Here is a 19,739-nt window from a genome sequence, read left to right as displayed (position 1 = left end):
CCTTAGCAGGGTTGTTGTCGGGCGGGGGGGTTGTCTGGCGCCGTGATTCGACAAAACGTGTTACTACGGTCCCGTGCGGGTTTGCAGCGGGCACAGTTGTGTGTGTGTGTGTGTCTATGAGCGTATGTTTTATTTTCCTCGCAATACCATGGTTACCATCAAGCCACCCGGTAGCTATGCAATTGGGGCGCGCGCATTTGCAGAGTAGGTAGTTACTGCTTGCGAGGGGTTGAGGGGACCTGTGTGTGTGTGTGGAACTTCGGGAAACAGCAACTCCCTTCTTCTTGTGCGTTGGCTGCATATTGGGACTCGGGACTCCCTTTTTTTGCTGTGTGCTCTGTGGCTGTGTGTGGATGGAGATCGCGAAAAACGCCTTCCCATCCACCGGCATGCGTCCTGTGACTGTACGACGACAAACAACTGGTGCGATAGAAGGTTGGTCGCCAAGGGTGCAGAGCGTTCAGTTGCCGTTCGGTAAGGAAGACTGATAGTCGTCGCAGTAGTCGCAGGTTCGCTGTGTGAGAAGCCCCGGGAAGCAACCCAGTCAGACCCACACGCCACACAGTTATGTCACGAAAGGACGCAGTTGTAGCTCAAAGATACTGCACTTTGCGATGCTTTAGCCATTGATTGATGCATTTTACGTGAGTTTATCCATTTTGAGTGCATGCGGGTAATTCGTTTCAAGTAGTGTATTCCTTCTGTGTGTTCTGTGTGTCTGTGTTGCAACAGCAAGATCGATTTTCATGTGTGAACGTTCGTAGTGGAACATCCGGTGGTGTCGGTGGTAGGAAAAGTGTATTAATTATGCATAACGGGACAATAAATTACTTTTTATTTTCGCGAATACTGGTAAACGTGTCGTGCTACGCGGCTAGTGTTTGAGCTTATTAGTTTGAGTTTAATTCGACGGTCCCAATATTCGATTAATTTCTATCCCAGACGTTATGCGTTCGATTGAAAGCCAATGCTTGATAGTGGGTCATTAAAATGCATCTATACAGGGTTTTCCAGGGGTTCTCATAGTTGTGGGACACTTTCTTTCTTATAGGAAGTGAGCTTGATATGTTGGGAATTGGACTCTATGGCACCCTTTTTGCTTATTGGACAGGCGTATTAGAAATTCCTATTGGATTTGTCCAACAAGGATTCTGTAGAGTCCAATTCCCATTAAATTAAGTTCATTTCACTTAAGAAAGAGTCGATAAAGTGTCCCACAGCTATGATAACTCCTGGAAAACCCTATAAGCGTGTAATAGACTTAAACGGAAACACATATTAATCGATGTTTAGTGACCTCATCAAAAAGATAGTAATGGCTGGGCCGATATTTTCCTCATTTCATAAAACAAGGGACAAAACTATTACAAAGCTCACAGTTTTTTTTTTTTTCTTCTAATGCTGTTTCGCCGCTACCACTCTGTAATGACGGCTCTGGAGGGCTGAACCTGGCATTGCAACCTGGGTAGGGTGTTGTCATAATAAAATGCTTCGCAATGTGTGTGTGTGTGTGTAGTATATCGTGTGGAACGAGAACGCGATTACCGTTTGCGTTTACGCGCCAAGCACGAAGCACGCGCGTATCGCGGGAATCAAATTTCAAAGTCCTTGCTACGTTTGTTTGCGCTTAGTCAATCGTTGTCGATCGTCGCGATATGAGGTGATACACACGCTTCCGTTTTGGTATGCTTGTTCTCATACCAGTGAACATAGAATACCGTATCAATCCACCTATCACCTTCCCCTCAAACATAGTGGAACAATAAGGTCCGATAGACAATAATATGTTCCACTGAATGCACGTGTCCTTAGATACGCAAATGTTTGGGAGCATTCGGTTTTTTTGTTTTGTTCGTCTACTAGTTACTGACATGTTACTTGTCCATGTTAAGGTTCATGTCCTTTTGTTGTATCGCTCCAGTGTGTTAGTTGTGGCGTGAAGTGCATTCGATGGTATTTGTGTGTATGTATCATTATTTTCCGCACCTCGTAAAACCCCTCCCACAACACCGATTCCGTTGCTATACGAATCCGAGCGCCCCCAGAGGAGTTTGGGGTTGCACGCAGTAGGCGTTGGCAGGATATATGTGCTAGTTTAGTGTGCTGTGAAACGTTCCAAGGATTAGGCAACTACTGCACACTTCCGTCACTAGGGAGTGATCCTTAATGTGTGATATTTCTAGTTTTTTGGAAATCTAATAACAATTCTATAATTTCATCTATACAGTGATGACTCCAGATTTGAAGTTGTAGTACAAAGTGAAAACAAGTGCATCCGGAAAATCGGCCGGACGAATCGTTCAAATCGGATAATTCCATAATGCACAAGCGAACGGATCATTGGATGTGACACATCGGAGAGTGCTTTAAAAACCGGAAAGAATTAACAGTACTCCGCCTACTGACGGACGCAATTAGCAATGCAGCAGTTCTGTTGCTGCCTGTCCAGCCGGACGGATAAGGTGTCACCGGGGGAATCGTTCGATGTGCGTATTTCGGAAATAGTAACCGTATCCTGATGGCATATTCAAAGTGGGTGTTCATATTTCTGTGCCTTCCATTTTTTCCCCCAGCATTCTAAATCCCCGTCACCGAGCAGCGATGAGTCGGTTAATATATTCCGTGCCGACCGGCATTGCACGGACATCATGTTTATTGCCATAAAAGCTGCCTTCATTTTAATTCTGGTAAGTGCTCCTAAGCGACTAATTGCTAGAACCGGAACAACATCGATTACAGGCGGTAGTTTGAAATCGGTCGGTAAATTAGTCATATTCTTTCACTCTGACTGGAAACTTGTAATGTATATTCTAGTTGGAATCTGTCCCGTTCAGGAACGCAGGAGCTAGATCATAACTCCTATTTCCACTTAAGTCGGTTAAAATTCCCATCCTTGAACAACTCATTACGATGTCACAACTGTCCACCACTGCTCCAATACCAGGAATGAGTGCCATGGGCATGACCTAGTGAAAAGATCCATTGTGTGCATAATTTCTCCGAAAATAAAAACCATTCCGTGGTGGTAACATATGTCTGTTTGGCCTTTACCTTACCGCAGCTGGTGCTCATTATCTACTGCATGGCGTTTGGAGATATCTATCGCATAATAAATGGGTACGATGACTGTGCCAATGTCTGTGGGCGCGACAACAAGCCGGACCAGAGTCTGCCGTGCAAGGTAGGTCCCCATCGTTACGAATGCTTTAGGTCGCGTGTAGTACCAAGTTAGAGGTATGGGTTAACACCTAACACGTTGGCATTCACGGTTTATGCATTTAATGATGTAAGCTTTCACATATCTGTGTTATAGACAATTTGTTGAAAAAAAAGTTAGTTATGGTTTAGAGTATAGTTTAGGAATATTGAAACCAATACAGACGGTTCATGGTCAATCATTAGTGGTAAGAGTCGTACAGAAATGGTCACTCACCTGGCGTATTATGTGTTAACGCCATAATGGAAAAAAGGATTGCCTAACATTTCACCCATTCTAATTTGGATTAAATCGTTCACAGGGAGCGGATCGATCGAAGGAGCCGTTTTTACTGGTGGAAGGATCCGGGGTGACCGAAAGCGATCTACATCGTATGTGCGTCTCGAGTTGCGACGAAATTGAAGGCTTGTACGTTCATTTCCATCCTCAATAATGATCGACCTCCATAATAATCGAAATGAGTCCTGTCCCTCCCCCTGTTATTCCAGCAAACCCTTTCTCAACCGCTGCATCCGGAAGAACAACCCAACGGATGAGGTGGCAACGCGCACCGGATTGCGCAACTTTTTCCAGGAGGTGTCCGAGGACCTGGAAGCGTGCCACCGGGAGATGGTGTGGCTAGCGGTGACAGCGTTCGCCTTCTCGCTGCTCACGCTCGTGCTGTTGCGCGTGATACCGGGCCTGATCGTGTGGTTGGTGCTGCTGGCCGTCGTACTGGCCTGCACGGCCGGCACCATCTGGCTGTGGCTGCGGTGGCAGTACGAAGCGGAACATTTGCCGCCCAGTGCGGCCGATTCCTCCCGCATGCGGATGAACAATTGGCTGTACTATGCAATCGCGGCCACGGTTGCCACGCTGCTCGTGTACCTCGTCATACTGGTGATGCGCAAGCGGATCAAGCTCGTGGTGCAGCTGTTCAAAGAGGCGGGGAAAGCGATCGCCAGCATGCCGTTCCTGCTGGCGGAACCGATTTTGGTGCGTACACGCGGAGGAGCTCTAGCCTACTTATTAATGTTGTCTCTCTTCACAGACGTTCGCCACCATTGCGGCGGTAATAGTGCTGTACGTTTACTTCACGGTGTGGATCGAAAGTGCCGGCATGCTGGTGGTGGAAAGCAACAACAGCGCCAAGTACGTGAAAGACTCCACCATGCTGCTCACGCGCTGGTACAATCTGTTCGCGTTCCTGTGGTTTTGCCAGTTCGTGATCGGCTGCCAGCACATGGTCATTGCCGGCGCCGTGGCCGGCTGGTTTTTCACGCGCAACAAATCCAACCTGAGCAATCCGATCGGGCGCAGCTACTGCAACCTGCTGCGCTATCATCTCGGCACGGTGGCGCTTGGTTCGTTCGTGATCGCACTGGTGCAGTTCCTGAGGGCGATGCTGAAACTGTTGATGGTACGCTACGGCCGGGATCTCTGTAATGCGTTGTTTACTTGCTTTTTTAATGCCGTTTTTCCTCCTCTTTCTTTTGCGCCGCACCCAGCATTCGGTGCGCAATCCGCAGAACCGCGTCACTAGCTTCCTGTTCGACTGCTGCCAGTGCTGTTTGCAGTGTTTCGAGCGGTTCCTGCAGTACCTGACGCGCAACGCTTACATCCTGACGGCGATGCACGGCGACCCGTTCTGTCAGGCGGGCAGAAACGCCTTCCGGCTGCTCACCAACAACGCGCTGCGCGTGTTTGCCATCAACTCGGTCGGCGATTTCGTGCTGGTGCTGGCCAAGGTGTTTGTGGTGGTGGCCACCGGGTTGATTGGGGTGGAACTGATCCAGAAAAAGGTTGGCCTGCATCATCCGTACGTACCGCTGATACTGGTCGGTATCTTTGCCTACCTGGTGGCGCACTGCTTTATGACCGTGTACGAGGTAAGGCTGTCTCAGGAGATTCTGAATCGTGTGGTGTTTGTTTTTCGTTTAACATCAAACCTCTTTCTCTCTCTCTCTCCTTGTGTGTTCCTCTTCAGATGACGGTCGATACAATTTTCCTGTGCTTCTGTGAAGATTGTGAGAGCAACGATGGAATAAGCCGCCCGTACTACATGTCCCGCGGGCTGATGGAGTTTGTGCAGAACTCGAAGAAAGCGCTCTCCATCGCGGACAAAAGCTCCGGCGGCACCAGGCAATCGGTGCGCGACGGCAAAGCCTGGATGGGCGCGTCGGCAAAACCAAACGGCGGCGGTTCGCCTACCACGGCCCAGCAGCGTGCTACGGCCATTTCAGAGACAGTAGACTGATTACTATGATTCTCCCTGGTTTAAGATCATTTTCTGCCTTACTTGCCTGTGTGTGTGTGTGTGGTTGGCTTTTGCTTTTCACAATTTTATACTTTTTTTTGCACCGAGCTTGGTTTTTGGAGGGTTTTTTGTGTGAAGAACTTGAAAAAAGTGTGAATAAAAATGAAAGTGTGAAGTATATAAATCGTTTTGTCATTTATTACGAAACAAAACCCCTTTGTACTTGTTTGCTGACTAAATAGTTTGCCAAGAGAAATATTTTTAAATATTCTTTCGATGAAAAAACAGTTCCTTCAACACACCGCCATTAATCAGCCAGATATTTTTACTTTCTATATTTCATTTTTAATTATACGCTTAATGCGGTACATGTCTACCTACGCACAGAGCTAGCTGATCATCATTAGCGCGCTGACCATTTATACTTGTGCGAAGAACGAATCCATCTTCTCTGGCGGGCTCTTCTGGTGCTCGTTGGAAAACACACAAAGTTTACAGAGGGAAAATCATTATAATTAGCACACCTTAGCACAAAACACGAGGAGCACCCCTTAACGCTAGCGAATCTACAAGTAATTCCATCGGGACACATTTTTTGAAATGATTAAACTTGCCACTCCTCTCGTTTGTGAATGTGTTTTGCCTTCTCCCTGCATTCGTCGAATGCAGAACGTTTGTCTTTTAATTCGCTTCATAAGCTAAGCCGCGAACTTTACCCGCGATAGGAATCAGCATTGTGAGCGGTTGTAGTAGTAGTAGTAGGCGATGCAGCAGCACGGTCCCACCGGCATCGATGCTACAGCTGTATTGAGCTGTATGTAGAGTAGTATATAGAGTACGGGGCTTAACTAAGTGCAGGACGTAATAAACGACCGACCACCACAGTTCCACACAGATTTACTGATATCGGTAAGCATTCGAGCGTCTTCCACGACCACGTTGATTTCCGCGTCTCGATTGCGCATGCTGTTGTTGCTGCTGTCGCTGTTGCTGATGTTGTTGCTGCTGCTGCTGCTGCTGCTGTTGCAGCTGCTGGTGCTGCTGCTGGTGCTGCTGCTGCATGTGCATATGTTGCTGCATCATGTGAGGAGGTTGGTAGTGATGCCCACCCTGCGGAGGAGATCCCATCGACTGGGCAACGGAGCGATTTGCTGGAAGGAGGAACACGGCAACAACAAAAGAAGAAAACCATTAGCTATTGACTTCAGCCCAGCAGCACATTGATCGGGTAAAAGCTTACGTCTGCTTTCGTCCCAAGACGATCGATTCAGGGGCCGTGGCTGTATACGACGGGCCCGTCGGGTGGTTGCATTCGTCGCTGCGCGTGGAGTGGTGGAGGAAGAGCGCAAGCGCATGTTGCTGCTCGGAGTTTCCAACACATCAGCCTCGCTGCTTTCTTCCATCTGTGGCAAAACAAAAAAAGTACGAACACAAATCGTTTGTCAATCTCCTTCCAACATATCTCCCACCACCAGAAGTTCACTACTACTTACCGGCGACTGAACTAAACTTTTGTTCAGATGTTCACCCTCGGAGCTGACACCATCGTCGGCAGCACCGGCATCGGCTTCGTTTTTACGCGGGGCGGACGAAGATCCGCTGCCGCTGGCGGAGCCCGATGCTTGGGCCGTGCCGACAGCAGGAGATTCCGAACTGGCGGCCGATGTGCTCGGGGCCGCTGTAGTTGACTGCGAGCCGGCTGCTGCCGCCGATGCCGGTCCTCCGCGTGGCTTGCCGGTAGACGTGCTGGCGGTGGTGCTGGTGCTGGTATTGTGCTCCTCCATATCTACGTCTCCGTCCACGTCATCGTCGTCCACATCGTCCCCGCCGATGGTAGCGTTAGCTTCCGCACCGATGCTGCGCGAATCGCCACCATCGACCAGATCGTCATCTTCCTCCAGCAGCTCTCGTTCGCTGCGTTCAAGCGCCCCCGGGCCGCCGGCATCGGTGGACGCCTGCGCTTCGGAGGAATACAGTGGATCGATCGAGCTGCTCGTTGTTGACTCTGGGATGTAACCGTCTGCACACGTTAGGGCCACATATTCGTCGGTACCGCGAAACGCAGACAAGTGCAACAAAGTGCACACAAAAGGCGGGAGACAAGAACACAGAACAGATAGACAAACGTAGCTTTAGTGACAAGTGACAAGACAACCACCACACACCCTCTACTCACCTCCGATATTAGCACCAGAGACAAGAATGTCGGGCACTTGGCTTTCGCCACTGCTAGTCGGCCCACCGGCTGCTACTGCCGCCGCCGCCGCCGACAGGCCACCCATTATGGAATGTTCCGACGACGAGTGGGTCGTATGCTGCGGTGTTGTAGGTACGCTGCGTCCACTGCCACCGGCCACCGTTGCTTCGTCCAGCTGGGACAAATCAATGCGGGTATCGTCGATGCCTTCCGGTAAGCTGACGTTGCTGCCGCCGGCCACACCACTACCACCACTGGTCGGTACCACACCGACCGACTGACGGCTGGCCGACGTTTCGCTGAACGTAAAGCGGGCAGTTGGTACCTGCGGATGCGGCGAACCTACGCTGAAGCTGAAAGCGGACGGGAAATGGGAACAGAACACACATAACGCGCATTTAGTGTATGCCACACACACACACAGACACACTCACATTGGAGGAAACAACATAACTAGACTAACTAAAGAACGATCCCTAAAACAGCTAAACGGCTGTAATAAACGAGCCCACAAGGCGTGTTGTAGCGCCGGATAAGTAAAAATGATCATAACTACGATATCACACAGCGGAGCACATTGTAACCCCTTCATTAAGTGTTCCCATTAGCTAAAGGTAACGGTAACATGACCCATAACAGCGTTACATGCGAAGCAATGCGGCCCGCGAACGGTAAAGTTTGGATGCTTCTGCAGGGCTAGCGCTTAAGGATGGTTAAAAAAGGAGCCTCCTTGGAAATGTAAAGCACAAACCGAAACGATTGAAATGATAAAAGCAAAACGTCGTAGGTATTTTATATTTTACTTTTCTCGAGATCTTCTCTCGCATAATGGTCTCTCTTTCTCTCTTGTCTTTGTGTCTCTACATGAATAGGAATTACTGTGTACAAACACAACCAGCGGAATGTGATTTTTTTTTGGGATGATGGCTTTATTTTCGGACATTGCTGCTTACAACACCAGATAACAACAGTTCTCTACGTGCATAATAAGCAAGAATATCTGCTGTTTTTAATTTTCTTTCCTTGTGGATAATGTTCCACCAATGACTGCTATATCAGATAGGGTGGTGAGTATGTCGGAGCGTGTGTTTACGTCTATATTGGATAATTTGATCGTATGTACCCTAGTATAGTCTAACTGTTCTGTTTTAAACTTACTTCTAAACACCTATAACATACACACGGCGCCTATACAATTTTCACGGATAAACAAAAAACGATTCCTATTAAAGCTAAACTGCCACACACTGTTGTACGCTATTAAAAATTCTTCACCTAACACTAAAAGAAGTCAGTTTTTATTTGAAATTTGCTCATTTTAAAATTAGATTAAACACGCTCAGAAATGTAATAATCCCTGTTATGCATCAAGCAGCGCAACTAAGTATAGTATAAATGGAAATCAAAAATATGTTACTTCGTTTTCCGGGTGAGTTTCACATGTTAGCGACATTGTTCAACACTTGCGAGATGTTTTCCAACAGTTCTGTTGTCACAAATATATGACCAGCGGTTGAAAAACATCTTGTGAGCGTTAAACAATGCTGGTAATACTGAAAACTGACCCGGAAAACGGTCTATTCTTGAAGCAATTCGGGAGCCACCGTCTATAGTATGAAGTGGTTGCGGTGCGCTTTGAGCGTGTTCAAACCAATTTTGGTGAGTAAACTTAAGTAGAGCCTAGTAAAAGAATATGTTTGTCGAAAGATTTCTCTTCCCATTTTCCTGCGAATGTAATTTGGAACAGTAAAGCAATTTAATCGTTGACCTAAGATGGTGAAAACATTAACATATTTAAAAAGTGTTTTCCATTCAGTGCCTAGCTACCTAGTGCCTAGTAGTAAAAAAAGGGAAAGGAATAGATAAAACTGCAGTTTATTTTTTTAATCCGCTACTTCGCGAGAGTTTGGAATGCTTTATCAAGGGCTTGGTGGCAAATTATCTATTCGTTGAATGCGATTTGTAATCATAAAACATAGCATATGTATTGTGTATATATATAGCAGCAACACACCAGAAATAACCTCTTCTTCTTATTTGCGTAACGACCTACGTGGTCATGTTGGCCTTTGACAGGCGTTTGAAACTTATTGAGAACCACGCAGCCGGATACAGTCAGTACCTGGCTACGGGGAGACGGTCGCATATGAGGGGCACGTTGTTAAGTCGTGCGTGTTGACGACTGTGCCATGGGACCGCCCCGAAATAAGCTGACCCACGGGACAGAATAAGCTATCCTCAATATCTGAACAGTGTGCAACTCTGGCCCTTGTTCTACCTGAATTTCTGGACCTTACACAGTGACTTCTAACTTTTATCTATTCGTGGCATTATCTGAAGTGAGTTCCTTACTGGTTCACAAAAAAATAATAATAATCGAAAGAAACAAGCTAAAAGTGTGCTATCGAGTGTGCCATTCTCTTCCCCGTGGGCGATGTGTCTTATGGCCTAGGGCGTATGCAAAATGTTGAGAACAAAGAAAGAGAGAAAGAGAGATAGAGAGACGTGGTTAGAATGAGAGTTTCTTACTAAAAAAAACACAAAGCTTTCAGTTTTCGTGTATAACAATCATTAAAATAATACATTCCATTCCTCCACTAGAGATCATGGTTACGATCGATGTGTTTCCTTGTTTAACACGTTGAATGTCCACATGCACGTTGAACTGGAAATTAAACTTATATGTTGAGCAATTAAATGTGCTATGATTCCTCCATTCGTGCTGCCACAATCAACGTGTTAAAAATATTAATTAAAAATTGTGCTGCGACAGCACCAAAACTCCGGTCGAATACATGCTCCATCCATATGTGATAATAGTTGTATATGGCGGGGTTCTTTAATGCGAATTTTTGTGTACCAAAATTAATACTACCGAAGGTCGAAAAGAGTACGTTTTAATGTATGATTTTAGTTGATGCTGAAATGAGGCAATATGAAGAGCTACAAAGGTAAAATTCAAGCTTGATTTGAAATGTTTATGATGTTATTAGTGTACTATTTAATGACAACACGTACCGATGGCGAACGTTTCCCTGGTAACACTGAGCAAAGTTGATAGAAATCATTCAATACAACAAAACAAATCATTATGAAATAGGATACAGAGGCTAAAGTCTAAATCCAGTAAGATGTACTATTAGTATGCAAATACAAAAGCATGAACGGGTATGAGTGTCTAATACATTAAAAAAAACAACCAATGAACTCATTTAACAACATTTGCTGCTGAAGCAAATGGACCAAAAGAAAAACGAAAACGTTAAGAGCTTTTCATTCCCAGCGAAGAGATGATGGTATATCCCAACAACCAGCCCAAATATCTCACACGGTAACTTACGGTCTCTCTGTGCATGTTTCTTCTTACCCATCTGTTCGCCGAGGCGCGTACAATGTCGGTGTGCTCGGTACGATGCGATCGTCCGCACCCTCGTGGTGGTCGTAGTTTTGCTGCATCAGCATGAGATGAGCCGCCTGCTGCTGCTGGCGACTGAGCGGATTGACCACCTGCCGTGCGGCGGAAACGCCGCTGCCACCGACCGCCACAGCCGCTGCGGCTGCTGCAGCCGCTGCCTGCGATTGGGCCGCGGTACTGCCCGCTCCCGTCGAGGACGCAGCGGCGCCCGACGGTAGGGCTGACGAGGAAGAGGAAGACGATTGCTGACCGGCAGCAGATGCTTCGCCGTGGCTGGCCCCGGTAGTGCTTTGGATCTGCGGTAGCTGTTGCGCATCGTTCGATGTATTGCCACCGCTTGTCGAGCTTGTGCTGGCGCCGCTTTCGACAGCGGAGGACGGTTCCGTAGAGGTGGAGGCACCGGCTACGGCAACGGAACTGCCGCCGGCGGGTACGGTCGAGCTGCTGGTGCTGCTCGTTTCCACGTCCGCGGTCGTATCCATTACCTTGGCGGACAGCGTGGACGATGAGGTGGAGGACGTCGACGTGGAGGTAGTTGAGGTGGTACCGCACGGATTCGGTGCTTCGTCTTCGTCCACATCGACCTCATTGTTGGCGGACTGGATGTTGTTATCCTCGTCGATGTCCGGCCCTTCGCCTTCGTCGTACGCACCGACACCGCCGGCAACGCCCAGCTCCTCCGTTTCATACGCATCGAACGGACCGTCATCCGCTTCGGCCGTACCCTCGTCAGCCATAACAACGTCCTCCTCCTCCTCGTCGTCATCATCATCGTCGTCTTCCTCCTCGGAGTCTACCACGATTATGTCGTCCTCTTGATCGCGCTGCGAAGATGTCGGCACTTGATACTCAACATCTAAGCCAGATTCACTGACACCCTGTGCAAGAGAGAAACAATGCGTCCAATGAAAACACTCATTGATAGTGTGCTTATTGCCTTGGTAACCCTTACCTGGAAACCGTCTGCTGCCACTTGCACCAATCGAAGGCGCTTTTTTGCCGGCGCTGGCTTACTGACCAACTGTTGGCCAGCGTTATCGGTCGAACTGTCACCTTCTACGTCGCGGGGTCGCTTGTGACCGGCCTGTGTAGTGGTTACAGTGTTGCTGGAGGATGCCTATAACAAATAAAAAGACAGAAGAGCATGAATACAACATAGTAAATATATGAAGCAGTATAAAACATGATGCAATTGAAGAATTGAAGGCTGCTTCTTTTCACTAAATGATGAGATCTTATTTATGTTTCAAAAGATTTAAGCACATTTGCTACGGGCATGGGAATAATGATTGAGGTCCCAATCCTTCACCTTACATCTTTGAATTAAGTAACTAGCCACTTACTTGAGCTGATGATTGCTGCTGTAGCTGTTGCTGCTGTGGTTGTTGCTGCTGTAGCTGTTGCTGCTGCGGTTGTTGCTGCTGCTGCTGTTGTTGCTGCTGCTGTTGGAGCTGTTGTTGCTGCTGCTGTTGCTGCTGCTGCTGTTGCTGCTGTTGTTGCTGCTGCTGTTGCTGCTGCAGTGGTTGAAGCTGTACCGCCGATTGCGGCTGCTGCTGCGACAGATGAGCCTGCGGTGACTGTTGCTGGCCAACAACTCCTTCCACATGGGGCATCACCATAGCTACGGCGGCCTGCTGCACCTGTTGCTGCTGGGCCTGGTCGTCCGGTCGAGCGATTTGCGGTGCATTTTCCCCCTCCGCATGCGTGGACGTGCTGGAAGACGAGGAAGAGCTTTCGGCCGTGGAAGTGGAAGCGGTGCCCATTGGCGGCACTGCTGCAACGGCCACACTGGCCGAGCTGGTCGCCGGCATGTAGTCGGTGTGCGAGCTTGTCGGTGAGGATATCGATTCGTTCAAACCAATCGGATTGGTGACGCCAGTGGCGCTGCAACTGCTGCTGCTGGTGCTGCTGCTGCTGCTACTGGTCGCGGTTGCACTGTGCACCTGCTGCTGCTGGGGCGGAACGAGCGCTGTGGTGAGACCGCTGGTCGACGGTGTGCCGGACACTCCAGCCGGTCCGCTTCCTCCACTACCTGCCACTAGGGAGCTACCGGCGCTACTGCTGCTGCTGCTGCCGCTACCGGAAGCTGCCGTACTTGCCGCGGATCCACCCGATACGCTGACCCCTTGCGCCGGACTGGTCGACACCGTTGCGGACGCCGACGAACCCTGCACGATCGCAACGTTAGCGCTGCTCGATTGGCTCGTCGGGAGCACGGCGGCGGTGCGACTACCCACAGCCATCGGCCGGATGCTGGCCAGCGGCGTTTCGCTCACCCGCCTCGGCGTAACCGTAGCCGACTGCTGCTGGCTGGGCCCGGCCATCGGCTTCACGTTCGCCGTGCGGGGACTTTCGCCCACCGGTTTGTCGGACGCGCCCGCACCAACCGCGCTGGTCGTCGGTTTGGCCACCGCCTGCTGCAATCCCAGCTGCCGGTTCAGCTGGTTCAATCGAATCGTCAGCTGCTCGTTTTCCCTCGTTAGCCGACTGATCGCGTCCTTGCTTTCGCGATCGGCGTCCGCATTCTCCTTCTCGCAGCGCGTCACGCGCCCCTCGTACTGTGCCTTCAGCGTGTCCGTTTCCTCGCGCATCTGATCGAGCTGCTGCTGCATCTGCGACTTCACCGCGTTCAGCTCCCGTGCCGCATTGTTCTTTTGCTCCGTCAGGGCCAGGATGCGGTTTTTCGCATCCTTCATAATGTCCATGCCGCGTTCGGCCTTCTCCAGCTTCGCCCGCAGCAGCTCGTTTTCCTTCTTCAGCGTGTCAATCTCTTCGGTAGCCGTCGCTATCTGTTTGCGCATATCCTCCGAGTCCGCCGCTGCTCCTGCTTCCTGCATTGCAGCCGCTGCATCACCGGCGGAAGCGTTACCATCGCCGGACGAACCACCGGCTGCCGCGTTAGCACCAGCTGCTCCTGCCCCTCCAGCTGCTGCTGCTGCTTCATCTTCCTTCCGCGCGTCCGTCTCGCGCTTCAGCTCCGTGAATGCATCCTTGTAGCGCTTGGCAATCTTTCGAATCTGGCCTTCCTTGATGCGCATATCCGCTAGGTTGTCTTCCGCAGTCTTCAACGCGGCCTGAAGTGTTTCGATCTCCGTTGCCTGGACGGCCGATGCTTCCAGATCATCCGACAGCTTCTTTACCAGCGCGTTGGCCGACTGCAGCTTCTTGTTGACGGTGCCCATTTCCGCCTCCAGTCTCGTGCGCTCGACTTTGTGCGTGTTCAGCTCCTCGTTCGCTTGCTTCAGCAGCTCCTTCTCGGCCATCAGCATTTTGGCGAGATTTTCACGCTCCGTCTGCATGCGCTTCCAGTCGTCCGAGTTTGTTTTCGACGAACGTTCGACCAGCGTTGTCATGCGCTGCCGCTGGCGCGCCACATCCATACGCAGGGTCGTGTTTTCGTTGGTGGAAGATTCCAGCTTAACCGTCAGTTCGCGCACCTTTTCCTCGAGCGGGAACAGCTTATCCTCTGCGTCGAGCAAACGCTGGGACAGCTCTCGCACCTTCTGGTTCAGACCGTCCCGTTCCTCCCTCAGCACTCGGTTGCTGTCCGTCAGTGCGTTGTACGTGTCGAGTTTGCGCAGGATTTCCTCGTGCTTGGCCGCGGTTACCGTTTCGGTGTCGACGTTCTCGCGCATTTGCTTCAGTTCCGCCTGCGACTCGTCAAAGTTCTTTTGCAGCATCATGAACTCCGACTGTATGCGCACGTTCTCCGACCGCAGCACATCGAACCGGGCCACCGCAATGTCCTTCTCCTTGCGCAGGTATTTGATGATCTGTAGCATCTGTTCGAGCGATTGCTTCTCCTCGTCGTTCAGCGAGCGGTTCAGTATGGAAGCGTCCGCGCCGCCCATCGAATCGTCCGGATTGGTCGCCGATTCGGACAGGACGGCCGACTGGTTGAGCGCCGCCGCACTGATCGAGAACCGAGTGCTCAGGCTCTGTATCTGGTCGTGCAGGACCGCATTCTGCGAGTTGAGGCTGTTGAGCTGTTCTTCGAGCTGGGACACTTCGGTGCGTAGCATCTGTTCGCGATTTTTCCAGCACTCTTCGTTCGTCTTCAGATGCTCCTGCGCCTGGTCGCGCTGCTTCCTCAGCTCATCGAATTGGGCTTGCGTGCGGTGCATCTCTTCCTTCAGCTTTGCCAGCTGCGTAATGTCGTTCGAATGCTCCATCACCTCGCGCGAATACCGCTCTCCCACGGCACGCAGCTCATCGGACATGTTGTTGGTTTTTTCACGATACTGACGCAGCTCGTTCGCTTGCGCGGTCAGCTTTTCCAGCGTGCTCTTGAGCTCCAGCTGCACCTTGTGCAGTTCGGAATTCTGGTCACCGGTGGTGAGCTGCTCATCGGTAAGCTTCAACGATATTTGCGTCTTCAGCTCTTCCACTTGAGTGCGCAGCTCTTCCTCGCTCTTTCGCACCGCCGCCAGTTCCTGCTCGCTCGTCTGCTTGGTGCGGTTGTACAGCTCCGTCAGATCCTTCAGCTCCTTTTCGGCCGATTCGGACAGCTGCGCGTACTGCTTGATGTGCTCCTGGGCCGTTGCCAGCTGCCCTTGCAGTGACTCCACCTCGACCGCACTCTCCGCCAGGGCCTGTTCGAGCTCGCGAATCTTTCGTCTCGCTTGCGTCACGGGATTGTCCTCGTCGTTCGTAGACAGCGATTCCTGCAGCTTGCGCTGCAGATCGTCGATCTTGCGCGATTTGATCTCCAGCTCATCGCGAGCCTCCCGCAGCGCTGCCTGGTGGCCCTCGGCGATCGCCACCTCTTCGTCCATCCGCTTCTGTGCCGTTTCGACCTGCCGCTGCAGGTAAGCCATCTGCTCCCGGAACCGATCCTGCTCCTCTTGCAACCGCCGCCGCAGGGCCGAACATTCGCGCGACGTCTCGTCGAGCCGGGACTCGAGCCGCTGCCTGCCTTCGTTCTCCGACCGCTCCATGCTGACCTTGATCATTTCCAGATTGTTTAGCAGCAGATTCTGGTTGCAGCGTTCGCGGTTCAGAATTTCACGTTCCGCCTGCAGGCGCGATTCGCTATCCTTCAGAATCCGGCACTCCTGCTTCAGATTCTCCAGCTGTACCTCGGCGCGGGCCAGCTTCGACTGTGCGCTCATCGCCTCCTCCTTCAGGTACATAATGGAGGCTTCCTGCTTGGCAATCGTGCCTTCATAGTTGCGATTACGCTCCTCCAGCGCCGTGATCTGGTTCTTGTACGTCGTGATGTTCTTCGATATCATGCGGTTCTGCTCGGCGTTGAATTCGTTGGTGCCCATCAGCTTCACGTTGTTTGCGGTAAGCTCGCGGATTTCGGTACGGAACTTGTCGAACTGCTCATTGACCGCCTTATCGTTGGCCAGCTTCTCGCGCCGGTAAGCCTCATACTCCTTCTTCACACCACCCAGCTCCTTCTGCAGCTCCTGCAGGTTGGCCTCCAGCGCCGTCACCTTGCGCTCCTTCTCCGCCACGATTGCGGCCAGCTGATTGCTGCTGTTGCTGACGTTCGCGTCGTTCGCCGTGCTGCTGTTGGCCAGCGGTACCTCATCCAGCCCGTCCATCATTGAATCGCTCTGCATGTTGCCGCCGTTCATGCTGGCGGTCGAGAAGGCGGGATTGTAGCTGCGCATCGCATCGTGGTACATTTTCTTGTACCGATCTCGCTGCTGGCTGCACTGCTCCAGCAGGCTGCGATGCTTCTCCACCGTATCCTTCAGCTCGTTGATGCGCTTGTTGCACGCCTCCAGCTTCGCCTCGTACGTGGCCGCACTCATCGAGTTGTGCACCTTTTCCATCTCCTCCAGCTTAGCGCTGAAATCGCGCACCACCAGCAGCAGCTTCACGTTGTTGTCCTGCAGCTCCTGGATGTTGGAGAACGTCACCAGCTTCTTTGAGATCAGCTCGCCCGGACTGCCGATGCCCGCCAGCTCGATGTCCGGCGCAATGACACCGTTTTGCATCTTCTCGATCTCGTTCAGCAGGTGACAGATCTGCCGGCTGAGATCCGCCCGCTCCTGGCGGAAGTTTTTGTTTTCCGCTTCCACGATGCGCATTTTCTCCCGCACTGCCGCCATCTCCGAGTGCATTTCGCCGCTCTTTGCGATCAGATTGTTGAGCTGCTGCGTAATCTCCTCGTTTGCCTCTCTTAGATTGTGGTTTTCGTTCTGCTGGCGCGATATTTCCGGCGCACTTTGCTCGAGCTCGTGCAGGATGTTCTGCAGCTGCAGCTTCAGCTTGCCGTTCTCTTTCTGCTCCTGCTGGAGCAGCTCCATCGTGCGGACGTACTGGGTGTACACCTCCGTCAGTGACATACCCGTCTTCAGCATGCGGCTGGTAGCAGCTGCCGACGGGGCTATCTTTTCCACCGCATGCTCTATGCTTTCCTCGTGAGCCGCCGCCAGCAGCTCGTTCGCGCGTTTCAGCTCCTCCTGCAGCTCACCGATCGACTTGTCCCGGCCGGCCAACTCCTCGGCGTGCTTCAGCTCGAGCTGCTTCTTCTCGGTCTCGATCGTACCACACGACTCGGTCGCTTCGTTCAGCATCTGGCGCAGGGCGGTGATGGCCGACTCGAGCTCTTTCGTCTGCTCCAGGTGGTCCTGCTTGTCCTGCTGCAGCAGCTCACAGAGCCGGTTCTGCGAATCCAGCTCCTTCCGGTAGTGCTCCATCATGGTGGACATTTCCGTCCGCAGCTTCATGTTTTTGGTCGCCAGCTCCTCCACCTTCGATGACAGTTCCGTGTTCTGCTCCGTCAGGAACGTGTTGGTTTGGTGAGCGATCTTCAGCTCCTCGTTCTTTTCCGACAGCTTCGTCTCCACCGTCAACGATTTGATGTTCTGATCGCGCCGGATGCCCTGCAGCTCCCGCAAAGCCTGATCCAGGTCCTGTGTCAGGCGAGCGATCTGATGGTCCCGCATCGACAGCTCCTGATCCATGCGCTTCTCCTTAAACTCAAGGCTGTGCTCTTTGCTAACGATCTCGTCCAGCCTGGCCAGCGCTTCGCATTTCGCCACGCTGGCCGACTTCAGCTTCTTTTCCAGCTCGAGCACATCCTGGTGCAGCCGCTCGACTTCCAGCTCCTTCCGCTTCAGCGCACTGTCCATGGCGTCGCGTTCATTCATCGCCTGGTTGCGCTCCTTGCGGAACCGATCGTTTTCGACCTCGTTCGAGGACAGCTTTTCCTTCGCCTTGCAAAGCTCCTGTTTCACGTCCTCCAGCTCGATACGCATCTCCTTCACGCTCAGCTGGGACGAGTGATATTTGGCCGATTCATCTTCCGCCTTGAGTGTCAGCAGCTCTATTTGTTTCTCATACTCTGCTTTGCTTTTTTCTACAAGTACAAAAGAGGAATATCATGCAAAATGTTGAAATAAATGTGCACTTCACTACAACAGCATAGAACACTGCCCGGCTCCACGGGAAGGGGGATGGGCAGAATTGGGCATAAATAAACTTAACCAAACAAATTTGCGCCCCGTCAAAGAGCGTCGACCGCTTATTTTCTAGCGGGATAGCAGCCTTTTGACAGGTCGACACAGGTTGGCGTGTGAAAGAAGAAGCTACGAACATTGGTGCCAGGCGCGCTCGCATAGAAAAAAACATTATGAAATGGCAAACTCATCTCCCACTTACCTAGGTCAGTCTTTGTCGTTTCGCACAACGCTTTTGCGGTAAGAAAGTCCTCAAACTTCTTTTCGCACGCGCTTTCAATCTTTTTTATCGATGCTTCCGGAATGGCCCCCAGCTCTTCGGGGCTTAAAATCGAGTGCAGCACACCCGACTCCTGGTCGACCTCCATGTTTGCAGTGCAGTAGATGGGCGAGCTGATCGGTAGAAACTATGGCAAACACACTACACTTAGACGATCACGCGGGCGCAAAGTCTATGGTAGTTCTGAAATTCAGGTAAAGAAACGCGTTAACTCCGTCGCCGTCGATGCTTGGTGTTGGTACTGTCGCCGCTAATGCTGCTTCGTTTGACAGCACAAGTCACATATACAAATACACGCGTACACACGCACAGACACACACACTCCGATGGCCGGGAGGAGGAACAAAGCTTCCCAATTCCACCGGTACTGCTTGCTGTTTCCTACTTCGGTTGTAGCGCTTTGCGATGATTTTTAAGCTTAATAATATTGCGCTCTGTGTGTGTTTTAAATTATTACGCTTCTTATAACAAAACTTTCATGTGATTCGCTTTATAAACACGCATTTATATTTCATTCACGCCGGACACACGCACACATTCACAGAGACAAACATGTCGTCGCTTGTCCATCGGAAAACTACCCTGCGAATGGATTACTTCGCATCGAAAGTAAATGCCTGAACTTTGGGATTAACTTTTTCAATAAGCAAAACAAAAATAAACTCTTTTTTAACTGTGAAACGCCCGCTTAGTCGTAGATTTTACCGATCTTATCCGATATCTGGAAATGCACTTTCCCAATGGAGGAACGCTTGCTACGACGTCTGTCTGCTGGAAAAATGAACGAAACAATAATTCGCAAGCCCTCTACACCAGCGACCCGTGGAACAAGCCCGAACCCAGACGTGCTGTCAAACTGCACTACTTCTCGCTCTTTTGCTCTATTTGTCTCCTTCTCACGCGGCGCTTTATCGACTCGACCGAAACGACGAATCGACGAAAACAGCAGTATATCCATAGGTAGGCGAGTTTAATG

The 19,739-nt window shown here is 50.9% G+C and overlaps 2 protein-coding genes across 6 annotated transcripts; one reads left to right on the top strand and one right to left on the bottom strand.

Annotated features, from left to right (window-relative positions):
• The first annotated feature begins 98 nt into the window (after positions 1-98).
• On the top strand, positions 99-5,572 carry LOC120895799 (choline transporter-like protein 1). 2 transcript variants are annotated; one of them, XM_040299451.1, is made up of 9 exons: positions 100-644; positions 2,228-2,486; positions 2,574-2,687; positions 3,062-3,181; positions 3,519-3,625; positions 3,706-4,192; positions 4,248-4,616; positions 4,705-5,085; positions 5,184-5,572. In XM_040299451.1, the coding sequence occupies exons 2-9, from the start codon at positions 2,421-2,423 to the stop codon at positions 5,451-5,453; spliced, it is 1,914 nt and encodes a 637-aa protein (XP_040155385.1). In that variant the 5' UTR covers positions 100-644; positions 2,228-2,420; the 3' UTR covers positions 5,454-5,572. The 2 variants fall into 2 exon arrangements, with proteins under 2 accessions (XP_040155394.1, XP_040155385.1); XM_040299460.1 differs by lacking the exon at positions 3,062-3,181 and having other exon boundaries at positions 99-644.
• A 188-nt stretch (positions 5,573-5,760) lies between these two features.
• On the bottom strand, positions 5,761-19,574 carry LOC120895781 (nucleoprotein TPR). Of its 4 annotated transcripts, XM_040299421.1 has the most exons (9): positions 19,469-19,574; positions 18,686-18,946; positions 12,409-18,383; positions 12,018-12,182; positions 11,018-11,943; positions 7,630-8,003; positions 6,947-7,473; positions 6,694-6,856; positions 5,761-6,604 (listed from the first exon to the last, which is right to left on the bottom strand). In XM_040299421.1, the coding sequence occupies exons 2-9, from the start codon at positions 18,849-18,851 to the stop codon at positions 6,351-6,353; spliced, it is 8,550 nt and encodes a 2,849-aa protein (XP_040155355.1). In that variant the 5' UTR covers positions 18,852-18,946; positions 19,469-19,574; the 3' UTR covers positions 5,761-6,350. The 4 variants fall into 4 exon arrangements, with proteins under 4 accessions (XP_040155355.1, XP_040155345.1, XP_040155364.1 ...); XM_040299411.1 differs by having other exon boundaries at positions 18,686-19,559; XM_040299430.1 differs by having other exon boundaries at positions 6,947-7,458; positions 18,686-19,559.
• Between the last annotated feature and the right edge of the window lie 165 nt (positions 19,575-19,739).

This window comes from Anopheles arabiensis, chromosome 2 (genome assembly GCF_016920715.1).
Source record: "Anopheles arabiensis isolate DONGOLA chromosome 2, AaraD3, whole genome shotgun sequence".
NCBI lineage: Eukaryota > Metazoa > Arthropoda > Insecta > Diptera > Culicidae > Anopheles > Anopheles arabiensis.
This window is presented reverse-complemented; position numbering and strand designations above follow the sequence as displayed.